The 12044-nt window shown below is 59.8% G+C and overlaps 2 protein-coding genes across 7 annotated transcripts in view; one reads left to right on the top strand and one right to left on the bottom strand.

Moving 5' to 3' along the window:
• Positions 1 to 141: 141 nt before the first annotated feature.
• Positions 142 to 2879, bottom strand: TMUB1 (transmembrane and ubiquitin like domain containing 1). 2 transcript variants are annotated; one of them, XM_086394925.1, is made up of 3 exons: positions 2534 to 2879; positions 1208 to 1626; positions 142 to 955 (listed from the first exon to the last, which is right to left on the bottom strand). In XM_086394925.1, the coding sequence occupies exons 1-3, from the start codon at positions 2642 to 2644 to the stop codon at positions 604 to 606; spliced, it is 882 nt and encodes a 293-aa protein (XP_086251051.1). In that variant the 5' UTR covers positions 2645 to 2879; the 3' UTR covers positions 142 to 603. The 2 variants fall into 2 exon arrangements, with proteins under 2 accessions (XP_086251051.1, XP_086251052.1); XM_086394926.1 differs by having other exon boundaries at positions 1977 to 2576.
• A 2758-nt stretch (positions 2880 to 5637) lies between these two features.
• AGAP3 (ArfGAP with GTPase domain, ankyrin repeat and PH domain 3) overlaps positions 5638 to 12044 on the top strand; it is a 56479-nt gene continuing 50072 nt past the window's right edge. For 2 of the 5 annotated variants that reach the window (XM_086394885.1, XM_086394891.1), the window contains exon 1: positions 5641 to 6109. In XM_086394885.1, the coding sequence (XP_086251011.1) occupies positions 5785 to 6109 (325 nt within the window). In that variant the 5' untranslated portion in view covers positions 5641 to 5784. Of the gene's footprint in view, positions 6110 to 12044 lie in introns of all 5 variants that reach the window. The other 3 variants (XM_086394892.1, XM_086394883.1, XM_086394884.1) reach the window with 3 other exon arrangements.

Raw genomic sequence — 12044 nt, 5'->3', positions numbered from 1 at the left:
TGCAGAGGGGAGTCGGCAGCGGTTGGCCTGGGCGGGCAGGGCAGGGCGAAGCGTCTGGCCCACCCCTTTTCTCCCAGTAGGGGAGAGCGCCCCGCAGCCCCCCTCCCCCGCGACCCACACACGCAGACACTAGGCCAAGAGTGAAAACTTCACAGTTATTTAATCTGCACGTGTTCCAGAAAGCTCCCTCCACCCATCCCGACTCCCCTTCTCCAGCCCTTCCCAGTCCTCGGGTCCCCAAACCAGCCAAGGAGCGATCCGGGACTAAGAGGTGCCCAGGTCCTCAGCCTGAGCCCTAAGGGCCCAGGGGCGTGGCCCGGCTCTGTCCAGGGCCAAGGCAGCGACAGCAGCTGTCTGACCCGGGGTAGCCCACTGTCAGTGGGCGCTGAGGGCCAGCTGCCCGGGGAGGTGGCCCAGAGCCATGAAGGTCACAGGGAGGGGCCTCCGCCGATCCCCGGAGTGCTCTGCCTCGCAGCGCTGGGCTCCAGGGTAGCGGGAAGAGGCAGGTCGGAGAGGCGGGCCTGGGCAGACAGCAGCTCCCACCTTGTCGTTGCGAGCAAGATCCGGAGGGGCCGGCGGCGTGGCCAAGAGCCCGTGGAGGCACTACGGGCGGTACATGGCAAAGGCCAGGAGGCTGAGGAGCAGGGTGAAGCCGGCCAGACCCAGAGTGGCGGTGAGGGGAAAGAAGGGCCGGTACTGGATCTGGCAGTACCAGAGCAGAAGCAGCAGCAGCAGGAGAAGGGGCAGCAGCAGGCTGCCTACTTCCAGCCCGGAGGGGCCTGGCTCGGACCCCGGCGGGCAGGGCGGGAGGGGGGGACCCACCCGTGTGGACACGTGGCAGTGGAGGACACAGTTGGGAGGGAGGTGAAGGCTGCCCAGGGTCTGGGTGTCGTCTCCCAGTAGCTGCCCTTGGTAGATGAGTCGCACGTGCTGTTCCCGGCCGGGAAACTGGGTCCTGAGGAGAGAGGGACCTGGGTAATAGAGCGGGTCTCAGGCACTCCTGGCCCCTGGTCCGGAACAACTCTCCTACCCTCACCTCTGGCCTCCACGGTGTGTTGGGGGGGTGGGGGGTCATACAGTGTGTGACCAGGACCCTCAGTTTCCTCATCTATAAGAGGATCTCCCGGATCTCTGCTGGCCCTTCTAGGACTGTGATCATCCCTGTCCCACTCTTTAGCACTTCCTTCCTGTCATCCTCACGGCTTACCTTTTCAGGGAGCCAATGGTGTCGTGGGGCCAGGCTCTGGCCACCTGCTCAGAATCATTGAGGAATTTCAGTCGAAGTACCAGGGGCTCCTGGGGGGAGTCCGGAGGTGGCGGCGTTGCTGCAAGCCCCACGCTGGGTTCTGGTGGTGCTGCCTGACCTCGGTGTCTCAGGCCGGGGGTCTCAGCTCCTGGGGCCTCCCCTCTGATGCTGTCCGTGACCGCCATGGCTTCGCTGGGCTGCGTTGGTGTTGGGGTCCCTGACGGCTGGGGCAGTGGATCCGCGCCCTCGGCAGTGTGCGTTGAGACCCAGGCGAGAGCCAGCACCAGAAGGCAGGCAAGCGCCGAGAAAAGGATGGTCACCTCATCACCTACCCCTTCAATCAGGGCCATGGCACCTGCCTTGCCCGCCGCACTACCGAGCTGGAGAGGCACAAAGAACCCGTGAGCGGCTGGCTCACCCGCCAAGAGCCCTCTGAACTTCAGGGGGCCCCTGACCCTACCCCACCACAACTCTCCCACAGTCCTCATTCCGCCCAGTTATCCCAGCCCTACCCTGGGACATAACACTGCTCTAATAACTGGCCACCCCAAACTTGCCCCACATACCCCTTCCCAACACCAAATCACAAGTCCTAATTTTCTGTAACCTAAATTTCAGGTCTTTAAGCAGTTCCGCAATTCACCCAAACCCTATTCCGAAGTCAGAGCTTTGACCTTCTAAGCAACCTCTCCCTTAAATTCAGCCCCCACCAAACCACCCCAAAGCTTACCTATTCTTCCCATTTAGGTCATCTCAAAGTTTATCTACTCCTTTGCCTATTTCACGGCAAAGCCTATCTATTAATACCGCTCCATCGCTAAAGTTTCTCCAAGGGGAAGAAAAAAGGTCTCTACACACTCGCACACCGACCCCTTACCATTCAGCCAACCCCCGCCCGCAGCACAGGACGGCTTCCCAAGGCTTCCCCATGCCAAATGTCAAACTGCTTCCCTTTGGCAAACTGGAACCTCCGAGGGTTCCCACCCCCAACCCTAGCCCCCACCCCAACTCGGCGCCCCCTGGTCCACTTAAACCCCACCGGAGGCGTCCCGACCCCGCGCCTTCCCTGGGAAACCTCTCCAAACTCAGCCTGCTGCAAGACCCCTGATCTCTCCCGGGAACCCAAGACTTTGCCCTCCCCACCTCCATCCTCCACCACCCTTCGCATCTTCCCGCCGCCCGCCCCCACACCCCGAGTGGCTGGCGGGCGCGGGAGATCCAGGGGCGGGGCCAGTAGGGCCAGCTGCTGGGGCAGCGGGGTGGTGCGGCCAAGGCGCAGGGACTCACCGCCCGGCTCCGCCAGCTCCATAGCGGACCCTCGGGCACTTCCGGGAGGGAGGTGGCGAGGTCGCAGACACCTGAAGGCACCCCCTCCTTCCCCGCCGCCGCCCGGAGCATTGTGGGTCTTGTAGTCTGGAAGGATGCGCAGTCCAGCGTTCTGCGCTGCGGACCCACGTGCGGGGTTCCCAGCCTGCGCCCAGCGCCCACAGATCGCTGAGGGGCTGGCGGCGGCGGCGGCTTTGAGGTTGTGGTAGCCCGCAGAGGTTCGAGGCGAGGTGGGGTGGCGGGGGGCAGCAGGATCCTCTCCCTCGCCCGCGGGCAGCCAGGACGTGTATCACATCAGAAACCAATGTCAGCTGGTTTCTGGCTAAGCCTGTCATATCACCCCCCCCGCCCCACCCCCGTGTTTGGTGATGCAGTCTTTGGGGAGCGCAGGTGGACCCTATGCCGGCCTACTCTTAAGTCAGAGTGGACCCTCCACGTTGATTCTTCAGCCCAGAGCCCAGTATCCACGGGCTGTACCCCCCTGCCCCCGCCCCCAAGGCTGACTGAGGAGATGGGTCTTCAGGGCTGGCCATGGGAGGCTTCAGTTCAGTTCAGTCGCTCAGTCGTGTCCGACTCTTTGCGACCCCATGGACTGCAGCACACCAGGTCTCCCTGTCCATCACCAACTCCTGGAGTTTACCCAAACTCATGTCCATTGAGTCGGTGATGCCATCCAGCCGTCTCATCCTCTGGGGGGCTTGGGGCTGCCTTATTTACCTGGCTCCTCCTCCACTGGGCTCCTGTAAGACTGTGTGAGGAGCATGGACTTCGGAACATGGCAAAAAATTCTGACCCCTTATCCTGTGCTTATCAACTATATGACCTTGAGTGCGTTATTGAATCTATATGAACCTAAATTTCTTCATTCTTAAAACTTACCTCGGAAGACAATTGTAATGGGGGAAATTTGGTGTTTTATTAAAGAAGTGTGAAAACTGTATAGAGGATCTGTCACACGGTAGATATTTATTCACTTAGAATGCTTCCTCCCCTAAAATTTGGGCTCAGAAATTGGATCCTTAGAGTATTGCTGTACAGGCGACATTGAGCCTCGTGTGGCCTGAACCAAGCTAATTTTTATGGGTTTTCCCTCCTTCCTTTGGGCTCCTATAGCCACAAACTTTATAGGTCAGTCTTGATTAAAAGTAATGTACCCTGGTGCCCTCATAGCCTATACCTACTTATAGGAGCAAACACTCCAAATGTTGCCTTGGGACTGTCAGTTTAGACTTACAACATACAGAACTATTAATAACTTATCTCTAGTTCCTTCCCATTTATCCATTTATTGTAGAAGTATTTATTAAATGTATACCATGTGCTGGGCACTGGGTCAGACTCTGGGAATACAATGGCGAATCAGACTGTACTCCTGCTCTCATGTAGCTAATGTACTAATACAGGACACAATTAGCCCACTAGTGCTAAAACAGGTGTGTGCCAACTGCTGGGGCAACACTTTTGAAGGGCTCTTTACCTTCAGCATCTCTCCTGGGAAGTACCTACTGCAACCTCTTGCTTTCAATTTTAATTAAGCATCTAAAATATATGTTGGGTACTGCTTTTAGACTTACAGAACATCAGGCTAGGTGATCTGTCCAACCACTATATTTTTTCAGATGAAACCCAAAGAGGGTGAAAGACATTCTTCAGAACAAGCAGGTAGGTAGGACTCACACCTCTCTGGAGCTTGGGAGGCCCCAAGGTGTTGATTAGCTTGCACCAGGTTCTTTGGAAGGTTCAAGATACTTAGAAAGGTGATTAGGTTGGTACTAGGGTCGAGTGGTGTGGGTAGCTTAAATGGTGGGCAACTTTATGCTGGGAAAATACCCAGCTTGGGTATTTTGGAAGTGGAAGTGTATGTAAAAAGGAATGGTATCTGTCAACTGCGCCAGAGGACATTGGGGTAGAGTCCTGGGAGGCTAATTGGCTGGGACCTGGGTTCTGCACAAGCCACCTCTTATGGGTTTAGGAAAAGTTGGGGGGAAGGGGGTGGCTAGTGAATCTGCATTCAGCTTTAGCAATGAGGATGCAGAAGAACTAGGACATTGAAGGGGACTTCCCGGCCCCAGGAGTGGACAGGAACACAGGATGGACAAAGGAGAGAAAACAAGGAAAACTGAGGCCACCATGTGGACCCTGGTGAGTGTCTTAAATGGGGTGAGTGGGGGAAGAAGGCATAATATTTGATTCTTTTCTTCCTTCCCCTTTCCAAGGAGATCCAACAGCGTTCACTGAATCCTCCACCAGTTCGGCAGTGGGGATCTTTTAGGAGAGGCTGGAAGATAAGAGAGAGGACATTGTTGTTTCAAGTGTCATTTTCAAGGGCCCCGCAGATGAAGGTCTCAGGAAGAACTGGAAATAGAAACCAGGGACCCAGATTCCCAGCCTCGGTGTCCGCAGCCGGCAATGGAAAGTCCAGGGAGGGCCTGAGAAAGAACCCTGAGTTGGCGTGGTCTCTAGCGGTGACCTCGGGGCCCAGGGACAGGGGAGCCTGTGCCGCACGGATGGCAGGACAGTGTAGGCGAGGCGCAGTTGGGTCCGGGGCGGCGACCCTCCTCGGCCCACCAGCCGAGTTCATCAGCATCCCGGCACTGCCCGGAGAACAGACACTCCACCCAGACCAGCGCAGGGGGGCGAAAGCGACAGCTGGGCGGGCAGGGCAGCTGTCTCCTCCAAGCGAGTGGCCCTCGCAGCGGGTGTGGTGGGGGTTGAAAAGGAGGCGGAAGGGCCCAGGCTGGGTGGGAGGGGCCGGCCGCCGGGGCCGAGCGCGCGACTCGGGGGTGGAGGCTGCTTCGCCAGCCAGCTAGCGAGGGGCGGGGGCGTTGGGGCCCGCGCGCTGGAGGGGCGGGGGCGGCGGGGAGGGGGGCTCGGGCTGCGTGTGCCGGAGCCGGCGGGGGCGGTGGTGCGTGCGCATGACGCGGGGGGGAGGGCCCGGGCCGCGCGCTCCCGGTCCCGTTGTTGTTGCCGCTGGAGGCGGCTTCCAGGCAGCGGGATCGCGGCGCCGGGGAGCGCCCGGCAGCAGCGGCCCCAGCGTGCGCGGCGGCGCCTCCTGGCCTCTGCCCCCAGCCCTCGGCCCCATGCACTAGCCCCGCGCCGCCCGCTCCGTAGTCCCGGCCCCGCCAGCCCCGCGCGCCCGCCCGCCGCCGCCGCCGCCGCAGCGCCGCCCCGGCCCTGGCCGGGCCCGCCTCGGGCCCCGCGGCTCCGGAGCCATGAACTTCCAGGCGGGCGGGGGACAGAGCCCGCAGCAGCAGCCGAGCCTGGCGGCGCCGGGAGGCAGCGGCGGCGGCGGCGCGGGGGGCGGCGGGCAGTTCGGCGGCGCAGGGCCGGGGGCCGGGGGCGGCGGCGGCCCCTCGCAGCAGCTGGCCGGCGGGCCCCCCCAGCAGTTCGCACTCTCCAACTCAGCGGCCATCCGGGCCGAGATCCAGCGCTTCGAGTCAGTGCATCCCAATATCTACGCCATCTACGACCTGATCGAGCGCATCGAGGACCTGGCGCTGCAGAATCAGATCCGGGAGCACGTCATCTCCATCGAGGGTGAGCGGAGCCGGGGGCTGCGGGAGCCGGGGCGCGGTGGCCTCTGCGGCCCCGCGGGCCCGTTCCGGCCACGCTTTCCCGGTCTGGGGGTCCTCGCGCGCCTGAGGTCGGGTCACGCGGTTTGTCGATCGCTGGCGCTACAGATCCGGCGGCCAGGCTTCGCCATTTCTCGGCTGGCGACACTTTGGGGCTGGGGGGCAGGTCCCGGGCCGGGGGACACGTTTTCTGATCTGCGTGCTCCAGGCTGTGAGGGTGGCGTCGCTGCGGGAACGGGTGTGCTTGGAGCCGCGGAGGTTCCGGGGCCCTGGGGCCCGGTCTGGTCGGGCATGGCCCAGGAGGGTGGGCGCGGCGGAGGGCCTCGGCGGGCCAGGAGGTGGGGCCGCTGCCGGAGAGGCGTCTCAGCTGCCGCCCCAGCCCTGCCCGCCTCGCAGCGGTGAATCGGAGCCTACCGTTAGTGGATGGCAGCGTTCCCGGGCCCGGCGCCCGCGGGCCCCGGAGGGTGGCGCTCCCCGAGGCCCTCTCTGCCGACGCACACCCCGCACGCCGCGGCGGCTGGGAGCGGGGCAGGCCTGGCGCGGGGCTGGGGCACCGGGGGCCGCGTGAGAGGCCTCGGCCGGGCCAGTGTCGCCTTCGCTGGGTCCAAAGCGCGCCGGACACCCGTCGCTGCTCTCCAGGGAGAGGCTCCAGAGGCGAACTGGGGGCTCCTGGGCGCTGACCGACCTCCAGGGACTCCGGTGCCAGGTGTCGGAAACTGGAACCGTGGGCCACTTAGTTACCCAGCGCTCCTTTCTCTAGGCTCTCAGGCCTGGACTTGGCAGCCGAGGGGCAGAGGAAGTTGGGGCACACTGCTGGCAGATGTGCCAGGACCCCTGGTGTGGTGGGGACAGGCAGCATCAGCAGGCCCCCACCTCTTAGGCGGCATGGTGACCTTTGAGCGCCGGTGGGGCAGATGGACCTGGGCCTGGGCCATCTGCTTCCTCCTCCCTCTCCTTTCCCTTTGAAGGCTGTCACCCCCCCAGCAGGTGGTGGGTTCAGAAATGCCAGGAAAAGGCAGGGCCTTTTGCTGAGGACCTGGAGTTGATGGGAAGGGGCCTGTCCACTACTGGGGCCTCACAGGAGGGCCCCACTGGCATCTTTCTTTGTGTGAGGCTCTGGGGATGGGGTGTCCTTCCCCTGAACAACCCCTGTCTGCTTTTAGGGGTCCCCACGGCTGAGGAAGGAGTCGTTGGGCTTTTGGCGGGGGTAGGGGACCTCATTTAGAGCCGGAGTCCCGCTCTGTTCTTGACATGGTCCCTTCTGACTTCTTCCTGTCCCTTGCCCAGCCCTTGCTCATCCCTCTCCAGGCTGAGTTCACTGTGAACTAATTAGGTGACAGAAGAAAAAAAAAAAAAAAAAACTCATTAGCTTGGATCTGAGTAAATGGCCTGAATCATCGGTGTGGCTGGGGACCAGGAGGTGGCATCTGTGTAAGCCAGGGGCCCCCAAAAGAGAGGAGATGACCAATTTTTCCTCCTCGGTCTGAAGAGGTGGGGCGGGGAGAGCCGCCATTCCCTGTGGCTTCCCTCTTTCCCCCCAAGGAAGTAAGTGCCCATCATCAGTGCCCAGATGCCTCCCTCACCCACCCCCCGCCCCCTACAGGCCCTTTTGGAGGGGGAAGAGGCTTGGTGGGACAGCCATGGGGTGGGAGGTGTGGAGGAAGGCAGGCCAAGCAGGGAGAGGCAGGAGTCTCAGCTGGACGCCGCCTCTAACTTCCGATTCCTTAACAGCGATCGCCCACCCCTGCTCCCCAGCTCAGGAGGTCTCTGGCCAAGCATCTTCTATGATGTGCAAGCCAGTGTTCCTGGGCCACGCTTGGGTATTCACCTCCGTCCTGAATCCAACACGACAGGCAGAATTTCCCCCTTTAGAGCCCACCCCCGTGACCAACTTCCCCACTGCGGTTTGGAAGTACCCTGCTTTCTGTCTGCCACGCCTGGAAGCTCCGTGTCACCATCTCGGATTCTGGGACCTGGTGTCTCATTGTCACCAGGCCCAGCTGCTCCTCACACATCCATTCCCAGCTCTTCTGGTCTCTACTTCCCTGCTCTTTCTTGGCGAGGCCGCCTCCCTCTTTCCTCCGTGCCCCCCCCATAGCCCCCCCCTTTTTTTTGGCCAACCTTTCTCCTGGAACCCATCTTGATTCTCCACCTCACCCCTGCTTTCCCACTTATGTCGCCCTAGCTTTTCCACTGTAGGCAGGCATCAAAAAGAAGAAAAAAAAGCCCAGAAAACTCCTTCTTCAATTTCTGCCCTATATCCTTCCTTTCGCCATCTGCCAAACCATATTGCTGCTGTCCTGCAAACAGCATCCCCGCCTCCCCAGCGGAGGGCAGGGTGGGGGCAGCTTCACAGGCGGGGCGTTTCCCTGCTCACCCAGGGAGCCTGACCCGAGACCCCGCCAACCCCCTGCCAGAGCCCCCGCAGACCTGGGTTGAGAGGCTGTTACATAAACACATCCATCACCCGGGAGGCTGACCCTATGTTTACTAGACATGGGCCTCGTAGTGGCAAGGGATGACATTTCCCTCGTGTGGAGTAAGCCTCACTCGGTGGTGCTTTGGTGAAGGGTGTTCATCCCAACCCTGGAGGTGACCGGGGAGGTGTGGTCAGGGGTCCCTTTGGGACTGAGAAGGCTCTGTGGCACCCTGTCTTCCTGCCCTCTCTCAGCCCCTCTGAACCCTGTGGCCAGGGCAGGAAGAAGCAGAGGAACTCTGAGCTTTCCTGTGTTTCAGGACAGGATCTGGAGGGAGGGAGTTCCTTTTCCCTCCAAAGGCAAGGAAAGAGAGAACCTGTCCGCTGTTAGGCCTTACGGAATGTATGAGGGTATCATCAAGAGCCAGGATGGATGGGGAGATGGCTCACCACCTGCGGAGCCTCTGGGCCACCCTCGCCACCCTGGTGGGGGCACCGAGGCTCGGAGGAGTTGGGGACCTGATGGTGTGCCCTGTGTCCTAGAAAGAGGGCCACAGAGGATCTGGGTCCAGATGGGGACAGCCTAGGCGCACGGGACCCAGGCGTGCTGGGCCACGTGAGCCGGGAGCTGGGATGAGCTGTTGGGAAAGGCCACCCCGGGGTTCCCGCGGGTGGCCTGGAAAGGCAGGCTTGTCCCTGAGTAGCCCTGAGCTCAGGGAGGTCTGCCCGTGTGACACCCGGCCAGGAATCAGACTGTGGTCCTGGGCAGCTATTCGTCAACTGGGTAACTTGTTCCTATGGCTCTTGGTGTTCCTGCAAGTTTTGGGGGCTTTTTTTTGAGATGTTTTAACTTATTTTAGTTTAAAAGCATGTTTTATCAATGTAATTTGTCTACAGTGTGAAAAAAAGGGTTCGTCGCACAGTCATGTCCGACTCTTGGTGACCCCATGGACTGTTGCCCGCCAGGCTCCTCTGCCCATGGGATTCTCCAGGCCAGAATACTGGAGTGGGTGGCCATTCCCTTCTCCAGAGGATCTTCCCAGCCCAGGGATGGAGCCTGGGTCTCCTGCCTTGGAGGCAGATTCTTTACCATCTGAGCCACCTAGGGAAACCCCTATTATAAAATAAAACTTCAGGACAGTGAAGCCTCCAACTGCTGAGCCGGCGCCCAGGAGTGTGGTCCTGCTGGAGACCTGGCTTGGGGAGTGGCCCCCAGGATTGCCCCAGTCCTCAAGCTGCGAGGCCACCATGAAGAGGGAGGGAGTGAGGAGCCTGGCCTCTGCTGGGTCCAGGCCTGCCTTCCTCCAGGGGCTTTTAAGCAGTGAAATTCCTTGGTCGGGGTGACACATGGCTGTCCTGTTACCCCTCACTCACTGAGGCATTGTCTGCCTTACCTCCATGGGCTCCGGGCTTGGTAACATTCTAAAGGGACTCAGATAAAAAGAGGTTTGGGTGTTCCTAGTTCAAATCCAGGCCAAGGGGAGAAGGTGGCCCGGAACTGTGGGCAGGGTGGTCAGAGCCTCTGCAGCTGCAGGTCTCCCCAGAGCTGTAGATTTTGTCCCTTGTTGTTTCCTGTCCTGTGACCAGATCCCAGCAACAGCCCTGTGATGTGGAGAGAAGCACTGGGTCCATTCTGGAGACAGAAAAGCTCTGTCCTGAGCTGATTCCCTTCTCCTGCTCCTGGGGACAGGCATTCCCCAACCTGCTGATAATACGTGCCTGCAGGGCTTGCTGCCTCCAAGAGATCTCACTTGGTGGGTTTGGGATGGGGGCCCAGGGTGTGTAACGTCCCCTGGGCCATTGTGGTAATTAGCTGCTTTGGGGAATGCGTGCCTCGTGGGGGACCGGTTATTGAGGACTTTGCACAAAAGAGCTCTAGGAATTCTCAAAAAGAGGATATTGGTGTGGGTGCCAGGGGCCAGGGAAAGCTGCATTTGTTCCAGATACGTGTATTAGCTCCTGCGATGTGGCCCAGTTGCATCTAGCACTGCGGAGAGCAGGAGGGGAGGGCGGGGGCTGAGCCAGCACTCTGGACACTGAAGGTGAATGGATCAGCCCTTAGCAGATCCCAGAGCGGGGACTGGGAGTGGCAAGAGTAAAGCCCAAGTTTTAAGAAAAGCAGGGCGAAGATGAGAGGCTGGGGAAGGCTTGTCAAGCCCCCAAGCCTGCAGGAACTCGGTGTGGGGAGCCTGGAGATGCCCCCCCACCCCTCACTTCCAACCATTTAGTCCTTCTTCACTGCTTTCCAGCTCTCTGCCAGATTTGGAACACAGTCCATGTTCCTAAGCACGCCTATGGCTGGCATGTACCATAGCTTTCTTCTACCATTTATTCATGCATTTATTTGTTTTTGGCTACACTGAGTAACATGTGAGACCTTGGTTCCTTCACCAGGGATCTGCAGTGGAAGCTGGAGTCTTAACCACTAGACTGCCAAGGAAGTCCTTACCATTTACTTCTTTAATTCAATGTGTGTGCCGGGCACGGGGTCTGGTAGATGCTCTGTGCAGAGGGAGCAGGTGTGCAAAGGCAGCAAGGGATGGGGCTCAAGGAGCCACAGGCTGGTCTGTGTGCCTGAGCACTGAGTCTACAGGGGGAGGACCCTGGTGTAGGAGTTTTGAACGTTTAATCCTCTTATGAATTCATTTACAGCTCACCTTGTTCCAGGAGACCACTCAAGGTGGCACTTAAGCCTGCAGGAGATAGGCAGTCACTGGAGGGTTGAAGCAGGAGCTGTCTGGCAGGTGTTATCTGAAAGCAGGTTGGGGCTTCCCTGGTGCCTCCGATGGTAAAGAATCTGCCTGCAATACTGGAGACCTGGGTTCGATCCCTGGGTCGGGAAGATGCCTTGGAGAGGGAAATGGCCACCCACTCCAGTATTCTTGCCTGGAGAAGCCCTATGGACAGAGGAGCCTGGTGGGCTACAGACCAGGGGGCCGCAAAAAGAGTCAAGCACAACTGAGCGATTAACTCTTTCCCTTCTCACTCACATTTGAGAATGAACTCTCCATTTGGTGCCGGCTGGACCAGAGGGCACAGGGCCACAGGGAAACCAGGCAGGAGAAGTGGATGAATGAGCTCTTAGTGTCCATGCCATGCATTTGGCCGTGAGCCCTTCCCAGCTGCTGTCAGCGGGCCTCTGATCTCAGAACCTCAGGAATGGAGGGAAGAAGGAGACCCTAGCCTGGGGGAGCTGAGGCTGAGGGGGGCCAACCCAGGGCCCTGTGAACTGAGGGGCCTGTTCAGCATGGCCTGAACACCTACCCAGGACCCTTTGGCTTGCCCCTATTCTCTGCAGGTAACGCGATTAAACAGAGAACAGAGGTTTTCTTGAACCAATTGCATTCTTCCTGACGTCTGGCCGGCTTCCACCACGCAAGCCAAGGGCGGCTAGTTTGGCTCAGGGAGCTAAGCTCTGGGATTATGGAAGCAGGAAGGAGAGGTGACCTGAATCACCTGCTTTGAGGATGTGGACCTTGGGCTA

Source organism: Bos grunniens, chromosome 4 (genome assembly GCF_055505025.1).
Source record: "Bos grunniens cultivar Pamir isolate PY7600 chromosome 4, Bosgru_T2T1.0, whole genome shotgun sequence".
Taxonomy (NCBI): Eukaryota; Metazoa; Chordata; class Mammalia; order Artiodactyla; family Bovidae; genus Bos; species Bos grunniens.
Note: the sequence above shows the minus strand (reverse complement) of the source record. Positions and strands in the feature narration are given on the sequence as shown.

What these genes read in the sequence shown, in the direction of transcription:
- TMUB1 (XM_086394925.1), bottom strand. Translation starts at nt 2,644, where the DNA reads ATGCTCCGGGCGGCGGCGGGGAAGGAGGGGGTGCCTTCAGGTGTCTGC. An exon ending in GGAGCTGGCGGAGCCGGGCG is followed by an intron (nt 1,627 to 2,533) that starts GTGAGTCCCTGC and finishes GTGCCTCTCCAG; the next exon opens with CTCGGTAGTGCGGCGGGCAA. An exon ending in ACCATTGGCTCCCTGAAAAG is followed by an intron (nt 956 to 1,207) that starts GTAAGCCGTGAG and finishes CTCTCTCCTCAG; the next exon opens with GACCCAGTTTCCCGGCCGGG.